This window comes from Taudactylus pleione, unplaced genomic scaffold (genome assembly GCF_031769625.1).
Source record: "Taudactylus pleione unplaced genomic scaffold, aTauple2 ptg000403l, whole genome shotgun sequence".
NCBI classification, from domain to species: Eukaryota; Metazoa; Chordata; class Amphibia; order Anura; family Myobatrachidae; genus Taudactylus; species Taudactylus pleione.
The window spans coordinates 3,059,824-3,082,853 of NW_028284805.1; the positions used below are offsets into that span (position 1 = coordinate 3,059,824).

The following is a 23,030-nucleotide window of genomic DNA, read 5'->3' on the forward strand; positions in this document are numbered from 1 at the left end:
CTATCACATGGACCATAAATAACTTGAATTGGTCCTGGATCACAAACGTGTGGCCCTCAGTTTGGGAACCACTGCCATAGTAGTTATTTCCACAATGGCCACAATAGCACAGCAATTTACCCTGGGATAAAAGGAGGATATAACATAGAATGTACACTTTACTTAAGTAAATAGTTTAAATAGTGAAAAAAAAAAGTCTACGCCGTATCTATCCCATTGTCACGCTGCCTCCTGCCAGCCGCAGAGCCTCCCACAGAGCGCCCGGCACCTCAGGGCATTGGATTCTATACATGCTGTGCTCTCCTCTCTCACCACACAGCGCCTGCCCTCAGAAGCTCTGCCCTGTGCCTGGTCAGCGCCTGCCCTCGGGGGAAGAGGATCTAGTGTGTACCATTGCGCAGGCCGCAGATCAGGCGGGAGGTGGGTGCACTGTCTGTCAGTAGTGTTGAGGCCCTTCCCCCAGGAGATTTACAGGAGCTGCCTGTCTGGGATTAAAGGTCCTCCGGACAGATTTTCCTATTTCTGGACTGTCTGGAGGAATCCCGGACAGGTGGTGACCCTACCCCAACTCCCTGCTGTAAAATGCTGAGAGCCACGATGACCTGAACACGGCACCACGTCCCCATCAGAGAGGTCCCCCCCCACAGGACTCCCCCAGAGAGGCTGTTACAGACATCGGCATGTATGACACAGCTCCCTCCCTTACACATACCCGTGTCCCCTTCTCCTCCTGTATGTGCCGCAGTGACGCCGGTTTGTTTTACCACTTGGCCAACAGGAAAGTTTGTGTCTCTGCGTTACTACATAATAACCTATAATAAGAGAGAGAGACAGCGAGAGCTGCAGCACATAACATACATACATGCATGAGATGTGCTGTACTGTGGGGCTGCTCTGTACTCACTAACAGGAACATTCCCAATGATAACATATATGATGGCAGCTTAGGTGACAGCTGTGTATAACACAGAGACCTCTTATCACATCCTATCTCTGTCACATTGCTCCTGTTATTACACCAGGGGCAGGGGAACTACACATCCCAGAATGCCCTGCCACAGTGCTGCTGTTATAGGGCATGCTGGGATGTGTAGTTCCTCAGCAGCTGGAGTGCCACAGGTCACCTGCCCCCCGGTGTAGAGATCAGACAGACACTGACCACAGATACATTACACACATCACCAGCAGGAGAGGATCATGGGTAATATTGTTATCACATAACAGCCAATCAGCAGCCACACAGACGTCTTGTACAATATATGCGGTACGAGATTAACTTCTGGTCACGTGATGTCTCCTGTGCAGGCGCCATTTTGTGTAAGACCGCTCATGTTTCACAGTGACTGATGGTCTTCAGGAAAATGTCCATGTTAAAAGCAGGTTTAGACATTAAAAAAGACTCACTACCTCTAGTGTTTGGTTTAAAGTTTTCCTCGTCTGATAGCAAACGCCCGGAGAAACAACGTTACCTGCTGTGAGTCTTGACGGAGACTCCATCACCTGCATGTAACATCTCAGTATTATCAGGTGTAGTGTTATGCGTGACCTGTGTGTAGTGATCAGCGTGTGGTACGTGTGACCTGTGTGTAGTGATCAGCGTGTGGTACGTGTGACCTGTGTGTAGTGATCAGCGTGTGGTACGTGTGACCTGTGTGTAGTGATCAGCGTGTATCAGGTGTGTGATGTCAGCAGCGCTAACCATGCACATTAGGAAAGGGGACAATAGTGGAAACTGACACCTCTGTGGTTACTGAGCACCATACATGTAATCAGCACAACAATCATATAACTAATCCAGCCACATGTATGCTACATATGTAATACAATCTCTAATGATTACATGTGAGGCTGATGGCCCTATTTCACTCCATAGACACTTTTAATGCGGATGTCATCAATCATTTCCCACTGATCTCGCAAAGTGAAAATGTTATATATTTGCTGGAATATAGCATTATTCTTTTGCTGGGACACGGGCTCTGATAAGAGCTAATCCTGGCAAAGAGCCCGGAGCAGAGTGATAGCTTATGCCATCTCGCTGCTATTGGTTTGGCTTAGGCGCTTATACTGGGAGCAGAATCTTAAGGGTCCATCGCTAAAATGCACAATTTAGTAGCCTATAGGCTAACGTTATCTTCAGATGGAGTTAGGGGATGGGGCCAAGCTCTGTAATGTGAAGCTTGGTAAATCCTTTGTGAATAAATCCTTACTGCATCCATCATCGCGACTGACGCTTGCGCAGTACAAATTAAGTTGCTTAACTGCGCAAACATCAGCATTCTACCACTTCTGAAATAGACCCATTATCTGTAACCTCAATGCTTAATCCTTATAAATCGGCCATGAACTAATAACATTCCCCTGTAGTCCTATTTGGGGGACACTACAGGCTGTGGGATTAGAGGGGAGGCTAAGAAGTAGGCACTAAAAAGATAATCTATTGGTACTTTGCGTGTGTTAGCATCTTTCAGTATGTCTGGAAAGGGAGGCTCTTCCAACTTCCTTAAAGGTAGCTTGTGAGACCAATGTCCTCAGTCAGCACACGCCTAAGGTCTTCCTAGCGGAGGAGGTATTGCTGGCCTGGGCGAAGGTCATGGCTCTGTCCATTGTGGCTCTGGCAAATGAGGTATGTAACGTTCGCAACCAATAGGAGGTGAGTGCTTAATTTCCTATTGGTCCTCAGCCATCTCTACTCCCATTGTTTCCATCCCTGGTGATAGCTGGTACATCTGTAGATCTTAAGTTGACCCAACAGATAGATAGACTTTCAAAAGTCTGTTTCACCTTAGAAAAAAACAGAGGGTCCTCCATCCTTTGCCTCCACTTGGTGCCCATTTTCCGCTCTTCTGCGGACAGCTCTTCCGACGGCCTGATAGTCAGTGACTTGATTCTGGCCACAGGATGACAATTTCTCACATCACTTGACATCAAAAATGCCTATTTGAACATTTCCATCTGGGAACAGGATCACAAGCTTCTTTGGTTTGCCATTATGTCCCTCAACTTCCAATTTCAGGCCCTGCCCTTCAGATTTTTCACCGCAACTAGGGTCTTCCCAAAGGTCATGGCTCCAATGATTGCCCTGATGCGGCACAAGGGGATCACTATCATCCCTTACTTGGATGACTTGTTCATGGCATCCACTAGGACAACGCTCAGCCGTCAGCTGCGGATGGTGTTGTTGACCCTGGAGGAACACTGTTGGATTCTCAGTTCCAGCCCAGTGGATGGTGTTCCTAGAGTTACTTGTAGACATGTGTTGGCATTCTGGAAGACAAGATACTGACCCTACAATCTTTGGTATTGTGCCTTTTGCACCTGCACCAGGTGTCCCTTCTGCAGAGTATGCAGTTGCTGTGGAAGATGGTAGGTACCTTCCAGATGGTCCCCCTTGCTCATTTCCTTTCCAGGGCTCTCCAGCATCATATATCATATCATAGGAAATCGGATCCTCGTCTGAACAAAGGCCCTGATTCAGAGCCGCTCGCTGCCGCTGCCCGCACGCTGGGATTGTGGGCATTTTTTTTTCGTTCTCCGGCCGCTCGCAAAGCCGTGGGAGATCACACACAGCTTGTACGAGCGGTCAGGAGACCATCGAGACCATCGACCTTGCGACGAGACCCTACGGTAGGGTCTAGGCTGCTGCAAGGCCGAGTGGACTTCCTGCTCTAATAGAGCAGGAAGTCCACTACTGACATCAGTAGTGATGTCAGTAAGACCTCCTTACAAACGCCAGGCGTTCTTAAGGGAACGCCTGCGTTTGTCCAGCCACCCCCCCCCCCCAGTCGCCCACAAAACGGGGTGAGCTGTCACTCACCATCGACAGCCGCCCCGTCTTGTTTGCGAGCCCCATAGCGACTGAACTTCAGTCGCTCGGCGGGGCTCGCGCACGCTGGACGCAGTGCATGCGCAGTACATAAACATCGGGCCACTTGTGAGCGACTCTGAATCAGGGCCATAGTTACATCTGTGACTTCCGGCCTGCTAGTCCTTGTTAGTTCTCAATTTGTGTTTGGACCCTGGTCACAACGGATACCAGTGTCTTGGGGTTTGGTCCACAAAGGAGGCCTATCTGTCTATCAATTTGCTGGAACTGGGGATGGTCTAACATGTCCTGCCTCAGACTCTGCGGTTTCTGTGAGCAAGCCTTTCCCATCCAGTCCTATAAAAACATGGCATATACCAACCAGCAGGGCGATATCAGGAGTCTCCGGCCATTTCTGTTATAATGATTCCGGGGGTAGACAATTGGGAAGATGACTTCCTCAGTAAGCACAAGGTCCACCTGGGCGAGTGGGAATTGCAAAAGGACCACGTTCTCTTCATTGCATCGGACTGGCCATGGACGCTGACCCAGCTGGTCAAGCCACTGTAGGATGATCTGCTCAGTCAAAGGCCATTCTCATATCCTGATTTGCTTTGGCTGGCTCTGTCGGTGCGGCAGTAGAGAATCAGATTTTGAGAGCTACAGAATTGGCTGTAGCTGTGAGGCGGCTATTTACCACCGAGTGTGCAAACTTAGATTAGGTGGTCAGAGTGCCGTGTTGTCTCAGGGCCTCTGGCTTTGTTACAAGGTCAGGTTTCTGCCCTTTCAGTCCTGTTTCAGAAGCGAACTGGCGCTTCCTCGATGCAAGGGGTACTGCATGTACAGCCACCGCAAGTTCGCCTGTCCCGTGTTGGGACATCAGTTTGGTCTTGGAGGCACTTCAGAGGACTCTTTTTGAGCCTCTGGAATCTGTTGACCTATAGTGGCTCACTTGGAAGAATGCGTTTCACTCGGAACGGCAGCGCTGTCTGCTGGTTCCCATCCTAATTTTCTACTGTGTCAAGGTGGTGTTTCGTACTTTGCCATCTGCCCAACCCAAGGTGGTTTCCCTGTTACACCTGAATCAGGAGATCATATTATCGGCTTTTCATCCTTCTGAATCTGATTGCCCTCTCCGCTTCTTGGAAGTTGATCGGGCATTGAAGGTTTACGTGGACAGGACCGTGTCGGTCAGGATGTCGGACAGTCTCTTGGTCCTCTATGACTCTGAAAGGTGGGGCTGGCCTGTTTTCAAACAGTTTTTGGTTCACCGGATGACTTCTTCTATTTAGCAGGTTTATCTTTTGTGCCTGATCCTATCCGGGTGCATGCTACTCATACTGTGAGTGCCTCTTGGGTGGCGCAACAGGGTGCCTCGGTTATACAGCTATGCAGGGCATCTAATTGGTCCTCTGTGTACACCTTCACCAAATTTTATCGCTTCCACGCATTTGTGGACAAAGATGCCAGTTTTGGGCATAAGGTTTTGTGCATGACTAAGCATTTGACCCCCTTTTGATGCCTGCTTTGGTAAATATCTGGGGACCTCCCTGGTTGTGAGGTGTATTGGTTTTGCACTTTGTGTTCTCCTTATGATTTATTAGATAAATAACGAAGTTATTTGGGAACGGGGGAGGCTGGAAATGTCACAGCGACATCACTATTATCTCTTTCTAACACAGGGACCTGACTAGGGAGATGGGTAGTTCTGGGAGAGTCACAACCTGTTTATAATAATACATTAATGTGTCTCAATATACAGGATTACACAGTAGTGAAGAAGACATCAGGTGAGCGTGTAACACCCATAGTGTTCACTCTAGCTCCGGCCACTGCGTCCCGCGGGTGAAGACTGCACCCGCAGCCTGTGAGGGCAGGGTGCTTTTTGCCCTCCTTCTGGAGGGCAGGGTGCTTTTTGTCCTCCAGAAGGAGGGCAGGGTGCCGCACCCTGCTAAAACAGCCTAGCGGGAACGCTAACCCAGCAGCCGTCCCCGTGTGTCGGGAGGACTGAGCAGGACCCAGAGCCCCATCACGGTGCCTCCACCTCACTCACTGATACATGAGAGACACAATGACCAGAAGATCCTGGAACTCACCAACAAGATCATTCAGCTGCTGACTGGAGAGGTGACTGCTGGGAATGGGACATTATACAGTAACACCAGGGGATGTGTCTGTGTGATGACTGGAGAGGTGACTGCTGGGAATGGGACATTATACAGTAACACCAGGGGATGTGTCTGGGTGATGACTGGAGAGGTGACTGCTGGGAATGGGATATTATACAGTAACACCAGGGGATGTGTCTGGGTGATGACTGGAGAGGTGACTGCTGGGAATGGGACATTATACAGTAACACCGGGGGATGTGTCTGGGTGATGACTGGAGAGGTGACTGCTGGGAATGGGACATTATACTGTAACACCAGGGGATGTGTCTGGGTGATGACTGTATCATTGTGTGTGTCAGGTTCCTATAAGGTGTGAGGACGTCACTGTCTATGTCTCCATGCAGGAGTGGGAGTATATAGAAGGACACAAGGACGTGATGATGGAGAATCATTGGCCCCTCACATCACTGGGTAAGAGGAGACTGTCATTTATTGTAATGGGGAGTGCAGCTATGGGGTCACCTATATACACATCATCTGATAATCGCATATATACAATGTAATCAGCCATTGTGTGTCTCCTACAGATGGAGCCAGTAACAGAGATACCCAAGAGAGATGTTCTCTTCCTCAGGATGATACAGAGGAAAAGCACAATATCCCACAGGACTATCAGGTAGGTGGGATTCAGGAAGTTGCCCAATACCAAAGTGAGACAGTATATGATGTGAGACAGCTGTGCGGGTCTCATACACTGATGTCTTCTGAATTAAATGTCATTATTATATGTGTTATTTATATTGTCTTGTGGGCTATTCAGGTTGAAGAACTTATTAAAGTAGAAGTTATAAAGGTAGAAGAAGAGACGTATGTGTTGGGTGATCAGCAGTGTAAGGAGGAGGAAATCCCTATAAATATCAGCACAGGTGAGTAATAATCACTAAGTACAGAACAGTCATATATTCTCCTTGTTCTGTCACTACAGCACTCTCTTATCCTACACTCTCCTCTGTCACTACAGCCATCTCTTATCCTACACCCTCCTCTGTCACTACAGCCATCTCTTATCCTACACCCTCCTCTGTCACTACAGCAATCTCTTATCCTACACCCTCCTCTGTCACTACAGCACTCTCTTATCCTACACCCTCCTCTGTCACTACAGCCATCTCTTATCCTACATCCTCCTCTGTCACTACAGCACTCTCTTATCCCACAACCTCCTCTGTCACTACAGCAATCTCTTATCCTACACCCTCCTCTGTCACTACAGCCATCTCTAATCCTACACCCTCCTCTGTCACTACAGCAATCTCTTATCCATATCTGCCCAGTGGGGGAGTCAGGAGCCATCAGCCCCTATTATACTCCTGCTCTCCCCCTCACATCATGTCACTGTTTGTTACCAGCCCAGAGATCTGACCAGTCTCCTCCCCACACTCTCTGGTGTATCTCATACATCAGGAGCCATCAGCCCCTATTATACTCCTGCTGTCCCCCTCACATCATGTCACTGTGTATTACCAGCCCAGAGATCTGACCAGTCTCCTCCCCACACTCTCTGGTGTATCATATATCAGGTGCCATCAGCCCCTATTATACTCCTGCTCTCCCCCTCACATCATGTCACTGTTTGTTACCAGCCCAGAGATCTGACCAGTCTCCTCCCCACACTCTCTGGTGTATCATATATCAGGTGCCATCAGCCCCTATTATACTCCTGCTCTCCCCCTCACATCATGTCACAGTTTTGCCCATTTATCAATAAATATTTGCGTATCCCCTGAATGAATAACCGAGAGAACACAGCTGTGTGCAGTCTATACTAATAATGTGATGTCTGTATAATGTGTGGCCTGAATCTTAATAACACTGGGGACTATGTATTAAGTGTAGAGACTTCTCTGTGATCTCCTGCTCGCTGAATACACAACATATGAGACATACGCAGGATTTTTTATGTGCGTTACATGCAATAAAAATATAACTGAGGAGTTGAAACAGACCTTAATGGGACCCGTGTGATGAAATAAAACCTTTATCCCTGAAATAAGTGCCGTGAGTTAATTATATATTATATAAATTACTCTCTTACTCCCTACTGTCAGCGGCTGTTAGGCCGGGGGTTCGTACATAGGTTCCCGCATTATAAAGCAGCAGATATATGATATATGTTTAATGGCTGTCAGAGCCGGGGGGTTTACATGTTACTACCCCGCCTGAGTATTTATTACATGTGTTATCAGTGGCTATGAGAGCGAATGCTCACACGTAAGTAACCCGCAATACTGAGCCATACAAACTGTGTCTCGGTGGCTGTTGGAACGTGGGTCTGCACATCGCACCCCAGCAGTGATATGCGCTAGATACAGTGTCAGCGGCTATCAGAGCGGGGATTTGCATTATGAAGCATCAGAGTGATTGTCAGATCTGGGACTTCCCGATAAGTACCCTGCAATACTACGCAGCAGACCTATTATTAGCAGCGGTCAGTGGGGGTCCGTTTGTAAGTACCTGATGTTATATAGCACTAAAATGGGTTATAAGAGCAGGGGTTCATATATATACATTCTACATTACACAGCATGAGACCGAGATGCCGGTACTGATCTGGAGATCTCGGCGGGCTTCCGGGGTCTTCGCTAGCAGAGACCCCGGAGGATCCCTGGACTGTGGCCGGACGCGATGGGGATTTCAGGTAAGCAGCGGGCCCCCGCGGTGGGGACCCACTGAGACACAGTCCTCCTTCCCCAGGGCTGGGGACTCCTTGGTGATGGCCAACATGTGGAGCCACACTGAGTCCTGCGCTTCCACTAGACCACCAGGGACAGCGGGGCTGGAGTTTGTCCTGGGGGTTAAACACTGACCAGGGGAAGCTGCCTTCCCTGTCTAACAGCCAGAGTCGCAGATACAAGCAGGCGGTACGGAGCCTGGGTCCCCTTACATACCTCTCCTCCTGGTCATGGTCAGCGTAAGTAGCACTGTGTCCTACCAGACACTATGTCTGTGTAGTTGACTGAATAGTGCCATTAAGTGCAGGTGTTATTGCCCTGCATTGTATGTGACTGCATGCTACTGCTGTCTGTTTGAGTTTCACTTTCACAAACTGTCAGCCATTTTACTTTCCCTGTGCCTCTTTTCTCTCACTGAGCCCTAAACACAGGTATTGTCAGGGTGCAACCTCACAGGTACCTTTTGTGTGGTGGGTCACATAGAATATATTGGTATCCTCTATCACTATGTCTGGCAGTGAGAGTGATATGCCACTTTTGGCTCCTGCCCGGCTGTCATGTAGTAAGTGTACAGCGGAATTGGGGGAGGGAGACATGGCCCTTGAGGGATTGTCTGAGGTGTTATGCTCCTCCAGGCCCCTCCGCGGCCATTGCGGGATGTTTAACTGTCTCTCCTGTGTTTTCCCCACTAGGGTTCACACAGCAACAGCTCATTCCCTCTGAGGGGATGCTTCAGCTGGGGGCTCCCGTGCTGGTGTTCTCGTGCCCGTGGGTTAATACAACTCCCACGGTGTTGCAGAATGTGGCTGAGAGAGCCCCCCCCCCAGAGTAGACTGGCTAAAAGATTTTTGCCGTCATCTCAATCTACTCCATATGATGATGACGATGTCTCATCCGTTAATGGGGTACTCCCGGATGAATCTGACTCCGAGTCCTCTGTACGTGAGGTGGAGCCCAAGTCCAAAATATATATTCCGGGTTTGATACAAGCTGTCCGAGCAGCAATGGTCATAGAGGACGCTGAACCTCCAGCACCTAAGTCCAGACATGCATATTTCAAGGACGAGATGGTGACCATGGCCATATTTCCCTTGTCCGACCAGCTGGTGGACCATCTAGAGGTAGCATGGAAATCGCCTGGAAAAAAGGTACCAAACGCAGAAGCGTCTGACGTATGCTTATCCCTTTGCTGAGGACTATTTTGCTAAATGGGAAACTTCACCGGTGGTGGATTCCCATGTAACGCGCTTGGTTAAGAGTGCGACTCTCCCTATGCCTTCCATATTGTCCCTGAAGGATACTACAGACAGGAAGGTGGAGCTTTGCCTAAAGTCTATTGTCTTTCAGGTGCCGCGTACAGACCAGCCATGGCTATCTGCTGGGTGGCTCGGGCTATGGAATGTTGGGCAAACACCCTAGGGAAGTCCTTGGCTACGGTTGCTACCAGGGAACAATTGAATTTGGTGGGTAATCTCTGAGATTCGGCTACATATATTAACGAGGCTGCCTTAGATGCCAGTTTAGTGAATGCCAGCATCTCCACGGCAGCCATTGCTGCTCGCCGCTCCTTGTGGATTTGCTCTTGGAGGGCAGTTGCAGACTCCAAGAAGGGTTTGGAGTGTTTACCCTATAATGGTAAGGTCCTGTTCGGTCCTGATTTGGACAAAATTGTGGATACATTGGCAGCTGCTAAGTCTGTTTGTCTGCCTTCTACTCCTGCTCCCTCGGGGTCTCGGACTTCGTCCTTTCGGACCTATCGAGCCCCAGGTAAGGTTAGAACCCAGTCCTTTCCTCGGCCGTCAACCGCCAAGAAAACTGCCAAGCCTAAGAAACAAGCTTGGAGTGCGAGTCGTCCAGCTGCCAAGCCTGACGACAAGCCCTCAGCCTCACATGGCGGGTTTCCCCCTGGTGGACCTCAGGGTGGGAGGCCGACTTCAGTTCGCCCAGTGCTGGTGTCAGACCACAGCAGACACCTGGGTAAGAGAAGTGGTCTCTCAGTTGTACGCCCTCTCCCCCCTTCAGTTTTTCTGCACAAGCCTTCCGTCACACAAGGCCTTGGCTATTCAAGAGGCAGTACAATCCATGCTTTAGACAGGGGTCATTGTACCGGTCCCGTTATCCCAGAGGGGCACGGGTTAGTATTCCAGCCTTTTTCTGGTTCAAAAACCGAACGGATCCCATCGACCTCAATCTCAAGTCCCTGAACAAATTCTTCAGGGTGCCTCGGTTCAGGATGGAAACCCTTCACTCAATCATACTGGCTATGGAACCTGGGGATTTTATGGTGTCTCTGGATATTCAGGATGCATACCTCAATATTCCAATTGCTTAAGCTCACCAGCGTTTTCTCAGGTTTGCTGTGTCACAATAACATTTCTAGTTTCGGGCTCTGCCGTTTGGCCTCTACTGCACCTCGAGTGTTTACAAAAATTATGGCGGTAATGGCAGCCCGTCTGCGGCTGCAGGGGGTCCGTCTGTTACCATAGCTGAACGACCTCTTACTGTTGGCAGGGTCTCCAAAGGTACTTCACCATCTACAGCTGACAATATCTATGCTACAGATGCACGGGTGGTTGATCAATTGGAAGAAGTCCTCCCTGATCCCATCTCAAAGGATGCTCCATCTGGGGGCTCTGTTGGATTCACATCAACAGAGGATCTTTCTGACCACAGAAAAGATATCCACTTTGTAGACGCGAGTGCGCAGATGCTTCCACAGTCGCCGAGTGTCAATACACTCAGCCATGCAGTTACTGAGTCCATGGTGTCGACGTTTGACCTGGTGAAATTTGCCCAGTTTCATTCCCGGCCTCTGCAGAAATTGATCCTCTCCAGGTGGGACAATTACCCCATAGGATAAGGACTCAGACGATGGTGCTCTCTCCGGAGGTACGGTTATCTCTGACTCGGCTACAGACAATCCACCTTACCAGGGGGCGCCCATTTTGGATTCCGGACTGGGTCCTTCTGATGACGGATGCTAGTCTTTGGGGTTGGGGCGCAGTGACAGGTCCACACTCTTTTCAGGGACGGTGGACAGCAGAGGAGTTCTGCTCTACCAATCAACATATTGGAACTTCGGGCAGTCTTCAGAGCCCTGCAAGAAACCAGGCTGCTACTTCACGGAAAGCGCGTGCAAGTTCAGTCAGACAATGCCACAACCGTGGCTTACATAAACCATCAAGGAGGGACTCGAATTCAGGCGGCAATGACAGAGGTGTCTGACATGGGCGGAAGGCCATCTCCCAGCCATATCAGAGTGCTCAATTGGGAAGCGGACTTCCTCAGCCATAACAATGTGCATCTCAGGGAAAGGTCTCTTCACCAAGAATATTTCAGCTCCTAGTGGACAAGTGGGGCCTACTGTACATGGACCTCATGGCCACCTGACAATCGCTAACTGCCAGTGTACGGGCATACGACAAGAGACGCCAAGGCTCTCTTCGTAGATGCTCTGTCAGTCAAGTGGACTTTCCAGTTTGCATACCTGTTCCCTCCAATCTCTCTTCATCCTCGAGTACTTCAGAAATTCAAACAAGAAGGAGGCACTGTCCTCCTGGTGGCTCCAGCGTGGCCCAGACGTCACTGGTACTCAGTTTTTCAGAGTCTCTCCATTGACACTCCGTTGCTGTTGTCTCAAGGTCCTTGCCTTTACCCGGACCTGGGTCGGCTGTCTTTGACATCCCTACTAAGGTCTAAGGGTTTTTCCGGCTCTGTGGTTAACACCATGCTCAGAGTACGAAAACCTGCCTCTGCCAGGATTTACCACAGGGTGTGGCACACCTACTTTGGTGTCGTCACAGAGGTTACGACCCCCAAGTGTTTACGTTATCCAGAGTTTTGGCTTTTTTGCAGGCGGGTTTGGACCTGGGTCTCCGCCTTGCTTCACTGAAGGTGCATGTCTCTGCCCTTTCAGTGTGGTTCCAGCGAAGGATTGCTCCTCTTCCTGATCTCCGCACCTTCCTACAGTGGGTCCTTCACATTCAGCCTCCCTTTGTCCCTCCTGTGGCGTCTTGGGATTTGGCTGTTGTCCTTAGGGCCCTCCATTTGTACCTCTGTACTCAGTGGATCTCAAATGGCTTACTGCTAAGACAGTTTTTCTTCTGGCTGTTGCTTCTGCCAGAAGTGTCAGATTTGGGGGCTCTCCCTTGCCGTTCCCCATTTCTGTTCTTTTACCATGACATTGCGGTGCTTCGGACTCGCCCTGGTTTTCTTCCTAAGGTGGTCTCTAGTTTCCACATTAATGAGGAAATTATTGTGCTGGTCTTTAATTCCCCAGGCCTCATTGGATGTGGTATGTGCCCTCAGGAATTATGTAGACCGTACTAGTTCCCTTTGGAAGTCAGACTACTTGTTTGTCCTCTACGGCTTTCGCAAGAAGGGTTTGACCAGCCAATAAACTTTGGCTAGATAGCTTCGCATGGCGATCTCTGAGGCTTACTTTCATGAGGGCCTTCCAGTGCGGCCCTCTGTTACTGCTCATTCTACTCGGTCTGTAGGTCCTTCGTGGGCAGCTCGCCTTGGTGCCTCAGCTGTTCAGCTTTGTAAGGTGGCCACATGGTCTTTTGTCTAGACCTTTTTAAGGTGGTATGCTTTTGATACCTTTTTGCCTCTCAGGATGCTTCCTTCGGGCGACGGATTCTCCTCTCTGCACAGGAGAGTCCCCACCCTTGAAGGTACTGCTTTGGGACATCCCCAAGGTATGTATCCCTGTGGATCCCTATGGACCCTGATGTAGAAAAGAGACATGGTAAGAACTTACTGTACCTTTATCTCTTTCTACGAAGTCCATAGGGTCCACAGGGCACCCACCCTGACACACCTGTGCTTCAGATGGTGTTCGCTCTGGTCACTGGTTTTCCGTCTCCTTCTGTGTGAGAATGTGATTCTTGAGTGTTCCAGACTTTCTTCTCTCTCTTTTATCCTCCTCTGGCCTTTGGCTTGCTACTAAACTGAGGTGCCTCTGGCCCGGGGCGGGGTATAGGAGAGGGACCCAGTACATCCTGGGAAGAAAAATTAACTGCGTGGTGCCCGGATGACTCCCATCCCCTATACCCCAAGGTATTGCTGTGGACCCTATGGACTTTGTAGAAAGAGAGATAACAAAGGTAAGTTCTTACCATATCTCTTCTTATTCTTCTACAACTTGTGCTATTTAGAATAGTTGTGATAATTGCCCTATAAGGGGACAATAAAATAGGAGAAAAATAATTGAGTCTGTTTGGAGAATAATTACAATTATTGAATTGCAAACAGCTGTGTTACAATTCTTAGCCACGGGATGTAGTCGGAATCTTGACTGCTGACATCCCGAGGGTAAGTATTAGGCTTGGGGTCAGGGTAGGTCTTAGGGTTAGGCACTAGGGTGAAGGTTAGGTTTAGGCTGCAGGGAGGGGAGAGTTAGGGTTAGGCTGCAGGGGAAAGGGAAGATTAGGGTTAGGCTGCAGGGGGATGGGAGGGTTAGGCTGCGGGAGGGGAGGGTTAGGCTGCACAGGGGAAAGGGTTGATTAGGCTGTAGGAGGAGGGGAGGGTTGTGCTGTGGGAGGGTTAGGCTGCGGGAGGGGTTAGGATGCGGGATTGGAGGGTTAGGGTTAGGCTGCTGGAGGGTTAGGCTGCAGGTGGGAGGGTTAGGATGCTGGGAGAGGGGAGGGTTAGGCTGCAGGGGGGAAGGGTTATAGGCTGCAGGGGGAGGGTTAGGTTTCGGGAGGGTTAGGCTGCAGGGGGGAGGGTTAAGGTTACGCTGCAGGAGGGTAGGGTTAGGATACTTACCTCCAGGTGTCAGGATTCTTACTGTTGGGATGCCTGACCGCCGGCATCCCGTACCCAACCCCTTAGCCACAAGTAGTAATGGTACAGGTTTCACTGGATGAAATGTAAATACTGATTTGATCAGCTTATACACACAGAAGGCATGAAGACCGCACACAGCCTGGGTTTTAATTCATCTTTGTTTCTTCACATCATTTTCTTAATTTCTTGTTGTTATTTACATCTTTATATTTCACTTGATCTAGCCTTATTACAGGGCGTACATATCTGACTAGTTATTAAAATGATCAGTATATGAGCAATTCAGCAAATGCAGAATTATAGTATCACGGTTTTGATACCTTTTTTTTAAAGCCTATCCAATAAAAGGTGATTTTATACGTTTTATTAAGAGGGGACAGATTTAGGTTGGATCGCAAGATTATGCACGCACCTGTCCGCTGCAAAATTATGCAAATGAATGAGATCGCGATGCCGCCGCAGCACAATATGCAGACGCCCAGCACTACATAAAGGCGCCCACTTCCCTTTACTCACATCCATGATACTTTGGAAGTCAGCGAAAACATCGGCACCATCGGACCCATACGCACAGTTATGGTTGACCTGACCTCACTCAGATACTGCTGAACTGTGTGCATCTAGAGCTCAGGTGGCGTATGCCATCGCAGGGGCTTAATTATGCACGTGTCTGTAACAGCGTTCAAATGCACTGGCACGCCTGTGTTCGCCCGACATCGTTGGACTACCTGACAAAGAGATATTAAACAGATGTTATAGATTTAATTTCTGCCTGGTCTGTGCAAAATCTTTTCGTCAAGCTACTCAAGGTCTATTCCTTCCGCTGTCTGTACCCACTCGTGTGGGTGAATTCAATTAAGCCGAGGGACTTACCACAGGCCTTTAACTCCCGGGTTAAGAACCCGTAGCTATTTAATTACTGTCCGTGGATAGGTCACTACTTGTGGTCTCTGGATTAGTGGAAACATGTTCTCTGGAGTGACTAATCACACTTCACTATCTGTCAGTCTGATGGAAAAGGCTTCCTGCCCGAATGTGCACTGCCGGCTACAAGTTCGGTGGAGGAGGAAAATGTCTGCTTCTCTTGATATTTATCCTTTGTACTGTCTGTAGACAGCAGCCTCTTGGTAAGACGCGTTTTCAGGGCTGTTGTAGATCCCTAATAAATACCAAGGGGGTCATTAGAGCACACCGTGATTGGACTGTACCAGTCTCCAGGAAACACAGGGAGACCACATGCTAGACACTTACATTTGCTGCTAGATATCTAGGAGAGTGTACAGTTTCCTGGGTCACATAGGGGATATCCGAATATGGCCCACAGTCACTGTGTGAGATTTCCCTCTCTTGGGACCTAAATACATGATGTGTTTCTATTGCTACATCTTTAGTTTACAAGGAACAAGATGGAGGAAAGGGAGCAAACTGATTTTCATGTCCTTTTTTTGTTTCTTTTCTGGGTTCTGTTTACTTCCAATGGGATACAGTCATAGATATGGCCACTGCTTGGACATGGAAATCCAATTTTGTGGAGTGCCTAGATAAGTCTTTGTGGGATAACAAAAGAGAACAATCCATGGCTCCTTATCGATTGGAGCTTCTAACATAGTGTCATGGTCCTTGTATATTTTGTCCCACAACAAAGAGATCTTAGGACATGTCCCCCAATTATGGTAGAAATTTTCTCTGTGGCCTCACTCCCTCCAAACAGTTTTTCACTCATTCTGTTTACGGGACCTGTCTCATGACTATTTCCGTTGGTGGCAAAGTATTGGAATTTGCATCCCATGGTTGAGTTGGCGCCTGGGGATGGGTACATAGCACTGATTCAAAAGGAGGTGATCCTTAGGAGGGGCTGGCATAGGGGGTAAACAGGTAATCCTTTGTGTGTGGCCATCTATTTTTTCCAATTGGTTTAAATCTGCTTCTGCCCCCTGTTAGAACGAAATTACTTTATCCATCTTTATCTCCAATTGGTCGTCTATCATTGTTATGTCAGCTTTTTAGAACTCAATGGCCTTTTGCACTTTTTAGTCAACTGAAGACTTTGTTCTTTCACATTAGAGATAGAGAGAGTATTTTCAAGTGACCTAGGTGAGATCTTCATCAGAGTCATCTCTGGAACAAGGGGTTATTTTTGTCTCTGTCTTCCCCTTCCTGATAGAAGATTTGTGGAAAAAATTTGACAGATCATGGTTTGGTGATTCCCGCCCTCTCTCCTTTGGGCATGGTGGGAGTCAATAGTTTGAGGCTAGATTATAGAAAGTCTGAACTTGGTGATTGTTTGTAGTGGAGATGTAATATTAAGCTTGGAAAGCTGGAGAGGGACATGCGTCACCCTAATATTAGGATGTGTGATGCATCAGCAGGTGGGATATTGTACTTCGCAAGCCTGAGGAGATGTGACACAGTCAGGAGCTAGAACCAGTACCCTCCGGCATGTAAAGGTCATTGCCCCATTTAAGTGGTAGGCGTGAGACTGGTGAGGAGGTTCCATACATCCCTTATGAAGACGAATCTTGATACATCCATCTGGGGGCCAAAGGGGCTGGATTTGGTCAGCAGTGTCTCCCACTGGAAAAGCGGACTTAGCCACTAGTTATGTCAAGATCCGTGGAAGTCCTCATCTAAGACAACAGAAGCAGATGAAGATGCTTCTTTGGAAACGGAGAGAAACATGTTCCATGTGGAAGTCCGAGCACAGATGCTATTACTGACTTGGGCTATTCTGCGGATCACGGAGAGTTGGGTGCAATTAAATCAGATGGAAACCTGTTCAAAAAGGTCTCCCTGAGGTACAGGGTAGCGGGGTGCTGGAGAGGAGACCGATAACCATAACTGCCTGATGCAGCATTATTGGTGGGATCATAGGAGCTTTAGGAACTCTTGTCCATCTAGTACGGCAGTCAGGCCAAACACCACCCACGCCTATGTCCTAATATAAATATTATGCAAGTTCGGCCAATATGACACACTGCTGACTATCAGGCCACCTCTTAAGCGGCCCATACACGGTGCGATATGCACAGTGCGATGCGACGGGGATCAGACGTCCAACATATCAGGCGGTCCCCAAACACGGTGCAATCGGGTGGCAGACCGTTCGATATGCTGGCTTCTCCACCCACGTAGCACTGCATGGGATCGCACATCGCATCCCCAGATCAACTGAACCTGCAGTGAGAGCTGAGGGTGTGATGTATGCCCCCACGGGTGCGCGCACTGGCCGATATCATGCCCTCACACGGTACGATATAGCAGCCAAATCGTACCAATCCGTCGGATTGGCTGATTTATTTCACTGTGTATGGGGTGCTTTAGATATTGATCACCTTTTCTGCAAGGAGGTATTAGCAGTAATGTAGCAGGGCGACAATCCATTCTGTGCCGGCCCTACCCCCAACATGTGCCATCATGGCAAGGGGGCAGGGCCGCCGCAACCAGGAATGAGTTTACTATTTTATAGCGCATTTTAGCTCTATTTTAGGTGCAACTTCTTTTGACATTACTGGTAAACTCTAAAGCAAGCTTTGCATGCTATTAAAATACTGCTATAAATACAGGATAGTTTAACAAGTCTGTAAATTCACTAATTGTACCATAAAACATCTTCACTTTACTATTTGGATGATAATTTAGAGGAACCTCTGTGTACTATGTATTGTAAATATAAGTGTATTCGTTTTTTTATTCCCAGCAGATGGACCCAATAACGGGAATACCTCTGAGGAACATCTCATCTTATCTCCAAAGTGTGAAACAGAAGATAATGACATCAAGCAAGATTATCCAGGAGAGAACCCCATTACCCCAAATATACACCCAGTTCTACACAGTGCAGATACATCATCTGGTCCCTCTGTGCATGAGGAGTGTTCTCCTGATACCACAGACACTGTTACACACAGCACAGCTCATAGTGGTTTCATAAAAGAGGAATTGATTGCACAGAAAACAAAATCTCACACAGGGGAGAAGCCATTTTCATGTTCTGAGTGTGGGAAATGTTTTAAAAAGAATGCAGAACTTCTAAGGCATAAAAGAATTCACAAAGGTGAGAAGCCATTTTCATGTTCTCAGTGTGGGAAGTGTTTTACATGGAATGCAGAACTTATTAGGCATAAAATAACTCACACAGGAGAGAAGCCATTTTCATGTTCTGAGTGTGGGAAATGTTTTACGTGGAAATCAGAACTTATTCGACATAGAAGATCTCACCCAGGTGAGAAGCCATTTTCATGTTCTAAGTGCGGGAAATGTTTTACATGGAATGCAGAACTTATTAGGCATAAAAGAACTCACCCAGGGGAGAAGCCATTTCCATGTTCTGAGTGTGGGAAACGTTTTACACAGAATGCAGAACTTATTAGGCATAAAAGAACTCACACGGGTGAGAAACCATTTCCATGTTCTGAGTGTGGAAAATGTTTTGCACGGAACTCAGAACTTATTAGGCATAAAAAAACTCACACAGGTGACAAGCCATTTCCATGTTCTGAATGTGGGAAATGTTTTACTTGGAAATCAGAACTTATTAGGCATAGAAGAACTCACACAGGTGAGAAACCATTTTCATGTTCTGAGTGTGGGAAATGTTTTAATCAGAGGTCAAAGGCTATTGAACATCAGAGAAGTCACACGGGTGAGAAGCCGTACTCCTGTTCTGACTGTGGGAAATGTTTTTCACAGAAATCATCTCTTGTCAATCATCTGAGAACTCACACCGGTGAGAAGCCGTTTACGTGTTTGGAGTGTGGGAAATGTTTTTCACAGAAATCCTCTCTTATACATCATCGAAAACTTCACACAGTTGAGAAAAGATTTTTTTGCTCTGATTGTGGGAAACGTTTTGCACAGAAAGCAGCGCTGGATACACATCAGAGAGGTCACAAGGGTGAAAAGCCCTTTTCATGTTCCCATTGTGGGAAACATTTTACACGGAAAGCAGTGCTGCATAAACATCAGAGGTATCACACAGGTGAGAAGCCATTTTCATGTTCTGAGTGCGGAAAACATTTTGCATGGAAATCCGCACTGGATATACATCAGAGAAATCACACTGGTGAGAAACCCTTTTCATGTTCTGAGTGTGGGAAACGTTTTGCACAGAAGGCAGCGCTGGATACACATCGGAGAAGTCACGAGGGTGAGAAGCCTTTTTCATGTTCCCATTGTGAGAAACATTTTACACGGAAAGCAGTGCTACATAGTCATCAGAAATATCACATGGGTGAGAAGCCATTTTCTTGTTCTGAGTGTGGAAAACATTTTGCATGGAAATCAGCACTGGATATACATCAGAGATGTCACACGGGAGAGAAACCCTTTTCATGTTCTGAGTGTGGGAAACATTTTGTACATAAATCAGCTCTGGCTGTACATCAGAGATGTCACACAGGTGAGAAGCCATTTTCATGTTCTGAATGTGGGAAATGTTTTGCCCAGAAAGCAGGACTGGCTGTACATCAGAGGTATCACACGGGTGAGAAGCCATTTTCATGTTCTGAGTGCGGGAAATGTTTTGCACAGAAAGCAGCCCTGGATAAACATCAGAGAAATCACACGGACGAGAAGCCATTTTCATGTTCTGAATGCGGGAAACGTTTTGAACAGAAAGCAGTGCTGGTTAAACATCAGAGATGTCACATGGTTGAGAAGCCCTTTTCATGTTCTGAGTGTGGGAAATGTTTTGCACAGAAATCAGCTCTGAATAGACATCAGAGTGGTCACACGGATGAGAAGCCCTTTTCATGTTCTCAATGTGGGAAACTTTTTACATACAAATCTAGTCTTTTTAGACATCAAAAAACTCACACGGGTTAGAAGGTGTTGCCCAGTCCTGAATGACGGCGATGTTTTAGGCAGAAATCAAATCTTATTGGACTAAAATGAATTCTTGATTGTGGTTCGGAGATGGATAGTGTTTTATCTGAAGAACAACTAATGTATTTTGCCTGCAACACACTCATTCATTGACCTCCTCCCCTTTTTCATTCTTTAAATGTCTGAAGTGGTGCCCATCTACTACTGTTACTACTGTGTCCGTGTATTACTGTTCTAGATGATGTAGTTTTGCATTTTATTGCTACTCCTGTGCACTGAAGGAAAGTCACTTTGTATTACGGTGCAGTGTTTGGATCTGGTGCCCCCAAATGACATAGAATGTAGGAGTTACAATAAGATACCTAAGGATGACTTTCTATTAGCTAAGACCTAAAGCCTGACAGAACTACAACTGCCAGCATACCGCTACCTGTAGTCTTCTTCCAGGCTTGCATTCTATTTGGCAAGCGAAAAAACAAAAACACTGGAGAAGCTACACTGCACCTGTAAGGTTCTAAGCCCGTCCTTCTAATTAAGCAGAGTATTTTTGCACTGATTGGTCAGAGCGTGGGAAAAGCTCTGAATGGTCACAATTAACTAAACCCACGTGGGGTTTAGCCGCAATCAAGTACATTGATACAGTGCACTATAGGCATACATTGCATCTATGCATCAGCCCTTTATGGTGCCTACACACTTGGTGATGTGCTCACGATCCGACATGGTGTCCGATTTCCCCTTGAACTCTACCCAGCAGCTCCCCGGCAGTCGTGGGCACGATTTGGTGTTAAAAACTGTCCAATGTGAAAAACGATCCATCGTGCCTCCTAACTATTCCAGTGCGTCGTGACTGAGATTGTCAGATCTGCCCTACAGCACGGCAGATCTGAAGATGCAATGTACGACCTGCGGGGACGCACTCCGGCATCCTGATCGTGAGTGATAGTTCTATCAGAGGGATTTGCCAGAAACACAGACTCCCAAGCCCAGGAATTGTTCCTTGATGAACAGCGCCATCATCTGGACAGGACTGTCCTATGTGAGGAAGTCTTTTGTGCCCCTGCTGGATTTCTAGTACATGTATGTTGGTGTCTATAATATGTCGCTCTGCTTCTCTATCCTGAATGAGGAGGAGGATGTTACTCACACATGTGTACTTTATATTTACCGGTGTATATACTGTATATATTATCTAGTTACTGGTATATATTTAGCTACTGGTATACACTGTATATATTTACTGGCATATACTGTATATATTATCTAGTTACTGGTATATATTTAGCTACTGGTATACACTGTATATATTTACCGGTGTATATACTGTATATATTATCTAGTTACTGGTATATATTTAGCTACTGGTATACACTGTATATATTTACTGGCATATACTGTATATATTATCTAGTTACTGGTATATATTTAGCTACTGGTATACACTGTATATATTTAATTACTGGCATATACTGTATAATCTAGTTACTGGTATATATTTAGTTACTGGTATACCCTGTATATATTATGGTATATATTTAGTTACTGGTATACCCTGTATATATTATCTAGTTACTGGTGTATATACTATGGGATGTAGTTATGATGTGGCCGCCGGTTTCCATCCCGGCAAGGAACTTAAAATAGACGTCAAAATACAGATGCCTAAATTAATCCCGACGCCAGAACACCGAGGACACCAGCGAGAACGAAGGTAAATCCTTAGCATTAGCCACAGGGTGGGGGGGAGGGTTAGGATTAGGGATTGTAGCGGGGTTAGGTTTGGGGGGGGGGGGGGAGATTAGGGTTAGGCACCACCGGGAGGAAGTTAGGTTTAGGCACACCTGGGGGGAGGTTATATAGTATATGTTCAAGTTATTGGTATATACTGTATATATTATCTAGTTACTGGTATACATTGTATATATATTATCTAGTTACTGGTATATGCTGTATAATATTGATAAGCAATAAAAATATACATATTTAGATTAGATTTAAGTCTAAAAATTCAAAGATGGTTAAATGCAAAGACACCGTGTTATACCGAATGATGTTTTCAATAAGTTATTTCTTTCTGAGTTATAATCTCCGGACATCTGATGCCTCCTGTTTTGGTGGGTCACAAATGACTATGCAAAAAGAGACTGAACACTTTTTGGTACAAGATCGTGCACTGGAGATATCAGCAGGCCATCTGTCACCAACCATCTCGATTCCTGGTATTGAGGAGAGAAGCCAAACCACGGGCACTATTCTTTCATGACCAAGAAACTATTCCTGGAAGTCAAAAGAGCTTTTGATCTATGGATATTCAGTTACAGCCCAGGACATTTGCATACAGGAAATAGGAATTGAGTTGTGTCACTTTAAAACATGGAATGCGAAGATCATAAATACAGATTAAATGTTGACATCATGTACTCATGAATAGTGTAGTAAGCTATGGTATATAAGGCAACTGTTGTAATAAGCTATGGTATATAAGGAAACTGTTGTAATAAGATCATAAGTTTTTAGAATTGAAGCCCAATCATGCAGTCGCTGTGTAGTGTCTGGCTGTTTCCAAATGCTGACTTTGTAATACATTGCTGAAATAATTATATAAAGAAGAATTTTATCTGGAGTAGACAAGTTATTTCCTGCTTTGATACCATGTCGATATCTATAATAATGACACAACAATGTTGACATTATTCAATCTCAACATCCTCGGAATGTCAGCATGTTTGCTATTATATCATGTGCAGTGATTAGGATGCGGTGGGGAGG

General features: G+C 46.9%; 1 protein-coding gene across 1 annotated transcript; it reads left to right on the forward strand.

Annotated features, from left to right (window-relative positions):
• The first annotated feature begins 1,431 nt into the window (after positions 1 to 1,431).
• Positions 1,432 to 21,998, forward strand: LOC148506460 (uncharacterized). Its single transcript, XM_088446723.1, has 5 exons — positions 1,432 to 1,527; positions 6,276 to 6,387; positions 6,504 to 6,592; positions 6,737 to 6,842; positions 18,136 to 21,998. Exons 2-5 carry the CDS (start codon positions 6,315 to 6,317, stop codon positions 20,259 to 20,261), a joined length of 2,394 nt encoding a protein of 797 aa, XP_088302849.1. The 5' UTR covers positions 1,432 to 1,527; positions 6,276 to 6,314; the 3' UTR covers positions 20,262 to 21,998.
• Positions 21,999 to 23,030: the final 1,032 nt, after the last annotated feature.